The sequence below is a fragment of the Giraffa tippelskirchi genome, chromosome 13 (genome assembly GCF_054371585.1).
Source record: "Giraffa tippelskirchi isolate mGirTip1 chromosome 13, T2T-mGirTip1v1.2.pri, whole genome shotgun sequence".
In the NCBI taxonomy this organism is placed as follows: Eukaryota; Metazoa; Chordata; class Mammalia; order Artiodactyla; family Giraffidae; genus Giraffa; species Giraffa tippelskirchi.
Genome location: NC_137287.1, coordinates 61,623,131 through 61,630,645, shown reverse-complemented (window position 1 = coordinate 61,630,645; position 7,515 = coordinate 61,623,131). Strand labels below are relative to the sequence as shown.

The following is a 7,515-nucleotide window of genomic DNA, read 5'->3' as shown; positions in this document are numbered from 1 at the left end:
CCTACGCCGCACGTAGCCAGTGATGTCACTACGTCGCAGCCCACGCCACGCCCGTCCATGCGCATCCCCGCCTCCGTCACCTGCGTTGCGTCGACGCAGAAGCCGATGGAAGTGAAGGGGGGGCTTCCGGGAATTTTTTGAACCTACCACAGTCTGTTCCAGGTTGACGGCGGCTGATTTACCTTATTCACACTGTCTGGGGACGGCATGACAGTTTTTGGCCTATGAGGAAAGGGACTTTGGGGGCTGTAATTTGAATAACGGGACTGGAAGAGTTTTTTATCCCGACCTCCAAAGGAGGCTGGTGGAGCCCTTACCCCACTTAAAAAACAACTGCCAGACTCCTTTGGGGCCTCTCACCCGCGCGAGAAATGTAAACCAGTTCGGTCTGGTCAGTGAATCGGTGACCAGTGAAATCATAGCATGTGGAGAAACTGGAGGAGCAGGAAGCGCATTCCTGGTCCTGTAATTTGACATTTTAACTGGGTGTAACTTTCCTATCTGGAACAGGAAGTTTTTTTATTTATTGTGGGGAAGGTAAAGAGCACTAAATTGTAGCAAAAGAGCGTGTTACGGCTCAAGGCCCAGTCACAACAGGAGAATATGTCGGAAGTATTGATAAGAAAGCTGGAGGAAGATTTAACGGGGTGGATGCCGTTCCCCTTTAAAAAGAAAACGACAGCCAGAAAGCTTTGGGGCTCCGGCGCGTGTATTATCTAATGTGAAAGTGAACTGTTTCGGGGTCGCCATTGGCCGAGGGTGGCGACCTCACCTGCCCCGGAAGTACTGGTGCGTTAGCGCCTTTCCTTCCGGGGCGGGTTGTCTGTCGTTGCAGCAGCTGTAGGCTGGGGAGGCCATTTTCCGCTTCTAGGAAGAGTGAGGGCTCGGAGAGAGAAAAGAAGGGGAAAAGAGGGCTCAGCGCCTCCCCGCCGGACCGGCGAAGGGGGACAGTTTTGGCAGGCGGGTGAGGTCGCTGACGGCCTGGAGAAGATGTTTTCCCTGTCGAGCACTGTGCAGCCCCAGGTGGGTCTGGTATCCAGCTTATTTTTCTGTCCCAGCCCTGCTCCGGGCTGTTTGCCATTTGCGTTTCTTGGGAGCGGTTTCCCTTAAGGGTTGGTCGTAGGAGGGAAGCGTTTAATCCAGTTGGAGTCCTGGTGTTGAGAAAAGACCGGGGCGACGCTGAGTAAAAGGCTGACGAAGAAGCATAAGTATAGTACGAGCCTGGTGGAGATACTGGCTTATCGATTTGATTGCGTGGAATTTTTGCTGGAAAATCCATCTGGCACTGTTTAGTGCTAGGCATTTCTGGGGAGGGGGGGTTGAGGAGTGGGTAGGAGAAGGTCTTTACCATAGCTGTAGAGGGAGCAAGTGATGTTTCTTCTCTGTCTTTCTGCCTCTTCAAAGATGTACTCACAACCCAGACTCGCTCTCTTTTTTTTAATGGCATTTAACCCAGACATGCTGAGAAATTTGCAAGCTTCTATGAATGGTTTCTCTCTTTTTTTTTTAATCAACAATAACTAATACGTATATTTTAAGTAATTGATTACTTGCTGTTAAAATTTTGATTCAGCCTCCTCGTCATCTTTCCATTTATGAAGCAAAAGAGCAGAGAAAAAAGATGCCAAGTGTTTTTATTTTTAATTCTCTCAGGAGTTATCACCTGTGACTGTTTTGTTCTTAGTTCATTTAAAAATCATTTTTGATGGTAACTTTTTTTTTGAGAGTTCTTCACAGTTTTGCAAATAAACAGTTTTTGTATACATTCAGTTTTCAAAATATTTTTGACATTCTTTAGTTTTTCTTGGTTTAAAATTATAATTATGTCCCTTTGTGTAACCTCCACTCGCTTTTGTTTTTCTAGTACTGGTTGGGTTAAAAAAAAAATAATTTATTTATAGGGCTTCAGTAATGTACTAGGTGGACAAAGAAAATATGGGACTTTAATGATGATGTGAAATAAAACGAGTAGGAGTTTGCCACGTTAATAGACAGGAACAAGTAGACAGAACATCTGGAGGTTCTGAGATCATGACGTGCCTAGCTGATTGGAGGAACAAAAATAAGGCCAGTGTGGCTAGAGCCTGGTTGGTGATTAAAGGGCCAATGGGAGAAAGGAGGTTGGAAAGACAACTTGACATATCATACAGGGAGTTATAATAAGGGACTTTGAATTTCATTTGCAATTTGTTGGAAACCACTGAATTCTTTTAAACATGTTAAGGAGTGACATGATCAGATTTATATTACATTCTATTACAGAGTAATGGGTTACCCTGGCTTCTTGCTGTGTGGAGAATGTGGAAGAACAAGAGTGGAGGTGTTTTCAGATAAGGATGTTATTGCACTAATCCAGAGAGGGGCTGATGTACTGCTAAGTGGTGACAGTGTTTATGAAAAGGAGGGTATGAGATTTTATTTTGAAAAAAGAATTTCATCAGGGACGATGGAAAAAGTTGTTTCTGGTTTGATCAGCTGGCTGAAAGAAGGTGTACTAGTGTCTGGTGGAGTCCTGCCAATCATTTGAAAAAAAATTTGACTTAATCTGCTGAATATTAAAGCTTTTGGAACTGAACTGCAGGAAGTTGGTATCAAGTGTGCATGCGTGCTAAGTCGCTTCAGTTGTGTATGACTGTTTGTGACCCCGTGGACTGTAGCCCGCCAGGCTCCTCTGTCCGTGAGATTCTCCAGGCTAAAATACGGGAGTGGGTTGCCATGCCCTCCTCCGGGGGATCTTCCCAGCCCAGTAATCGAACCAGTGACTCCTGCATCTCCTGCATTGCAGGCGGATTCTTTACCACTGAGCCACCAGGGAAGCCCATGGTATCTAGAAGACCCCGTATTAGGAGAATTTATCATTGCTAAGTGGAGTTAGTAATGTGTGATGTTGGCAGAGATAGTGAAGGAGCTGTATGTACTATAGGCAGTCCTAACTGGGCTACATAGAACTCTCACATTTTATACTGTGGAAGATGGTAATGTTGTTTAGTCACTCAGTCACGTCTGATTCTTTTGCATCCCGTGGGCTGTAGCCCACCAAGTTCCCCTGTCCATGGGATTTTTCAGGCAAGAATACTGGAGTGGGCTGCCATTTCCTTTTCCAGGACATCTTCCTGATTCAGGGATCAAACCTGCATCCCTGCATTGGCAGGTGGGTTCTTTACCACTGTACCACCAGGAAAGCCCAGAACACAATTTGTAATTCCTGGTTGTTTAATTGGTTTAATACACTGGAATTTAAATTGTATGACAGAGGGTCAAGTTTTTCATTAAGAAGAGATCAGACCATGTTTTAGCAATTTAAATTCTTTTTTTAACAGGAATCATGTCTATTTTATTTATTTTACAGAGTGATGATTTAGATTTAATACATTTGGGGATGGTAAATACTTGACATGACAAGGAGGTGTATCATAATGGGGATTAGAAAAATAGCAACTCATCTTACACATAGTAACTAGAAAATATTTTTCTGTCTGATCATTTAAGTGTTACAAATCCTGAGAATGTTGGACACTGAAGGGACGTAGGTACTATCTTATAATTAAATCTTGCTTGGAAATCATCCTTGAAAAAAAATGCTCTGAGGTACAAATCACCTATGTATTAAACATGAATCTTCTACATTTTACAAAGAGTTTAAACAAATACATCAAATGATTACTGTTTAATGGCTCTTAAAACAGCTCTTAGGTGCTGGGACACACTGTTCCACGATTTCCCATAAGTTGGGTTTCTCCATTGCAGCCACCACTAGCTCTTTGTCATTTATCTGCTTGTTCATATCTTCCTCTGTTGAGTGGGTTCCTTCAGAAATTTAGATTTCCAACTTATATTTAAATGGTAAACACTGTTGAAGTTTTACTCTTAAGCACAGCCCAATAAGAGTTGCCAAAGAGCCATGAGGTACTGTTGGCATGAACCTTATAATAAAATAGTCGTCTTCATTTATCTCTTGAACCTCCACACAACTTTCTGTTACCACTTCCAGTTCTTCTAAAGTACTGGGCTTCTCTAGGTCCCGGAGAGTTTGAATCAAGTCATAAACTTCTAGCTCTTTCTCTTCCACGATGCGGGGTTGCCGGGCAGCTCCACTCGGAGAGGCCTGAGGGCCACAGGACTCTGCTCAGTGTCCAGGAGAGCAGTCCGGACACTTGTCCCATTCTTACGTTCCACCATCCCTGATGACTGTCCCACCCGAGCCAGTCTGAGCAGCAAGCCTCAGGATTTATCTACTGCCTGGTCTTCAAATGGCCCAAGACAAGCCTAAAGGTCCAGGGAAGCAGATAATAGGTGGGACCAGATGGATTGTTCCAGAGGAGCTAGGGAAACAGCAATTTAAATTCTTTATTGAATGAGAAGAAATATAAGTAATTAAAACTTTTCAAAGGTATAGGCAGAAAATGTGTATCTTAATTTGATCCCTGCAGCTTTAAAAGAGCTTATCATTTCTTTCTGACTCTTAAAAGTAATACACACTCATTGCCAAAAATGCTGAAAAGAAAAATACCCGAAAATAAAGATCACCCATAATTCCATCACTCCAAGAGATTGCATTTTAGAATAACTTCTTTCATCCCTTTAAGTCTATACAAATATGTGTATGCATACTATTCGTTTATTCATGACTGCACTGGGTCTTTATTGCTGCACTTGGGCTTGCTTTATTTGGAGTGAGTGAGGGCTTCCCTTGTTGAGGAGCACGGACTCTAGTGTTCGGGCTCAGTAGCTGTGGCGTACTGGTTTAGTTGCCTTGTGTCTTGTGAAATCTTCCCAGACCAGGGATCAAACCACTGGACCACCAGGAAAGTTCTGTATGCATAATTGAAAAACAAATGTTACATGAAGTTTTATAGCTTGCTTTTTTCATATAACAATATTATGATTTTATTTCTGCATCAGTAACCATGGGATGAAAAATCTTTAAGTGGAACCTGAAGTCAGATTATCTGGGTTAGAATCTTTCCTCTAATATTATACTTTCTTGCTGAATGACTTGGAAAACGACATTGAATCTAATTTTTTGCTCTCTTCATCAGTTAAATAGAAGTAACTAACGTTTATGTCTCTTATGAGGATTAAGTGAGATAATTAATAAAGCATATAGTATAAAACCTGTCATATAGTAAGAGCCCATTTAGTCTATTCATTTTCTCAACAGATGTTTATTTAGCAACTACTGTGTACATTATTGTTACACTGGGATACAATATTGAATGAAATAGAGAAAGAGAAAAAAAATCTAAGGTGTGTAAGTATTATGTAAAAACATTTTATAGTAAATTAATGTATAAACAAAAGAGAAAAATATTAAAATACAGGAAAGAAATCCCTTGTGACATGAAATTTATGTTCCAGTGGGAGAATGTGGTATAATAAATAAAAATTTTTGGTCTTTGTTCCCAGTTCTTGGCACAGAGCTCCTGAAGCCCTCGAAATTTCCTGTGTGATAGGCGTGTTTTTATTCTTAAAGCCCCTCTTTGGATCACCCACCTGAATTTATGCTAATAAGGGGACTTAGGTTGAGGTTTCTAGTAAGCAATATATAGGTAAACAAGTAAATATATAAAGTATGTTCGATAATATAAATGTCAAGAAGAAAAAATAAAGCAGAGGAAGGCAGTAAGGAATATTAGGAGAGGGTTGTTTAGTAGGTTGGCCAGGGAAGAGACACATGAAAAGATTGCTTTTGAGTTAAGAACTGAAGGAAGCGTGAGAGCAAACTTTGTGACTAACTGGAGAGGTGGGAATATAAAGCAATGCAAAATCCTTGAGTGAGAGCCTGCCCGGTGTGTTCCAGGAACAGCAAAAGGGCCAAGGGCCGAGGTGGCCAGAACAGAGAGAATGAAGGGGAACTTAATGGTGGATCAGTTCACAGAAGTGAGAAAGAGCCAGAGAGTCATCGTTGTTAGGACATCAACTTTTTATTGTGAGAAAAGCCATTGGAGAGTTTTGAGCGGAGGAGTGATGAGATCTGACTGGCTTTAATAGAGGAGATTCAGGGAGAGAAGTTAGGTTGCAGTTTTTTTAAAAATCCATGTACCAAAAAAAAAAAGTCCAGTTAGAGATAGTGGTGGCTCAGAATAGGGTGGGGTGGTGTAGTAGGGAAGTTGAAAAGTACAAAATTCTGGATATGTGCTTGCTTTTTTCATGTCTGTGAAATATTTCATTTTTGTGGTGGTATTGTTTATTTAGCCATTCCCCTATTCTTGGACATTTCTAGCTTTCCATAAATTTTAAATATTTTGATGAAAATTATCATCTAGGCATATGCAAGCATATATTACTTACCAGATTATTTCCTTGGAATAAATCCCTTGGAGTTAGGTTGCTACAACAATGAAATATATGTATTTTTAGTACTTTTGCTGTATATAATCCCAATACTATCCTGAAAGTTAGTAGTTTTTGACTAGCAATAATCTGAGTATTTACAATTTTTACTGTATAGTTTTGATAAACAATGTATGTTTAACTTTGTACAATCCCCAGTTCTGACAATAAAAAGGTTTTTTTTTTTTTTTTTTGCTGTTTTTATTTTAAAAAGCACTGCTGATTTTCAGCTTTTATCTTATTTTAGGTTACAGTTCCTCTGAGTCATCTCATCAATGCCTTCCATTCACCGAAAAACACCTCAGTTTCTGTCAGTGCATCCATTTCTCAAAACCAGCATCGAGATGTAGTGTCTGAGCATGAGGCCCCCAGCAATGAGGTAAGAGTTTTTACCCTGGATGTGTGAGAAAGCTTTTTTGGTTTAGTACATTGTAAACATGCCTGAAATAACTTTCTATATTTAGGCATTTGTAGCAGGGTGATTTCTGTCTTCAGTTTAATCTCTGTTGCAGGATTAAAGACATCTAATTCTGGCTTTGTTGTGTGTATAGAACTATTACTTTGTCCTATTTTTAACATTTGTCTTATAAAAAATTTCACGTGGCACTGTATTTGTATTCACTTCCTGTGTTACTACTTGTGTGATACCATTTAAATATTCTTTTGTATTGCTTCAATGGTAGCAGGGATCCCACAGTTTACTCCACAACTGCCCCACAAGTCTCAGGGAAGACAGAAGAGCAAGAAGTTATTATATGCTGCCTTATAGAAGCTTTCAGTGTAACTGAACAGTTGAAACACAGATACCTGAAAATGAAATGTATTAGTTATGAAACTGTGCTTTGAGTATTCAGAGAATTGTAAAATCATCGTGGTCTGGTATATAGCAAATTGCCAATCTAGAAACTTGTGTTTACAAGACTTGTTACTAAGATAGTTGCTTGTAGCTCCGAATACATTTTTCATAGTAAACACTATAATATGTGGCTAAGTTTCACAGAAGCCTCTTTAACCTGTAAATGGCTTATATCCTTAGTCCTCATTTGAGGGACTGTGGCAGAGGACAGTATATGTTGTTCAGTCACTAAGTAATGTCCAACTCTTTGCGAACCCATGTACTGCAGCAAGCCAGACTTCTCTGTCCATCACTGTCTGCTTGAGTTTGCTGAAACTCATGTCCAT

General features: G+C 40.3%; 1 protein-coding gene and 1 pseudogene across 18 annotated transcripts in view; one reads left to right on the top strand and one right to left on the bottom strand.

Moving 5' to 3' along the window:
* Positions 1 to 82: 82 nt before the first annotated feature.
* YME1L1 (YME1 like 1 ATPase) overlaps positions 83 to 7,515 on the top strand; it is a 28,018-nt gene continuing 20,585 nt past the window's right edge. For 4 of the 17 annotated variants that reach the window (XM_081554155.1, XM_081554170.1, XM_081554160.1 and 1 more), the window contains exons 1-2: positions 832 to 1,023; positions 6,581 to 6,712. In XM_081554155.1, coding sequence (XP_081410281.1) covers positions 991 to 1,023; positions 6,581 to 6,712 — 165 coding nt within the window. In that variant the 5' untranslated portion in view covers positions 832 to 990. Of the gene's footprint in view, positions 163 to 831; positions 1,024 to 3,066; positions 3,152 to 5,161; positions 5,248 to 6,580; positions 6,713 to 7,515 lie in introns of those variants that run through there. The other 13 variants (XM_081554166.1, XM_081554158.1, XM_081554165.1 and 10 more) reach the window with 8 other exon arrangements.
* Positions 3,291 to 4,163, bottom strand: LOC145531526 (cytosolic iron-sulfur assembly component 2A pseudogene; annotated as a pseudogene). Its single transcript, XR_014072507.1, has one exon. The product of XR_014072507.1 is annotated as a cytosolic iron-sulfur assembly component 2A pseudogene (transcript).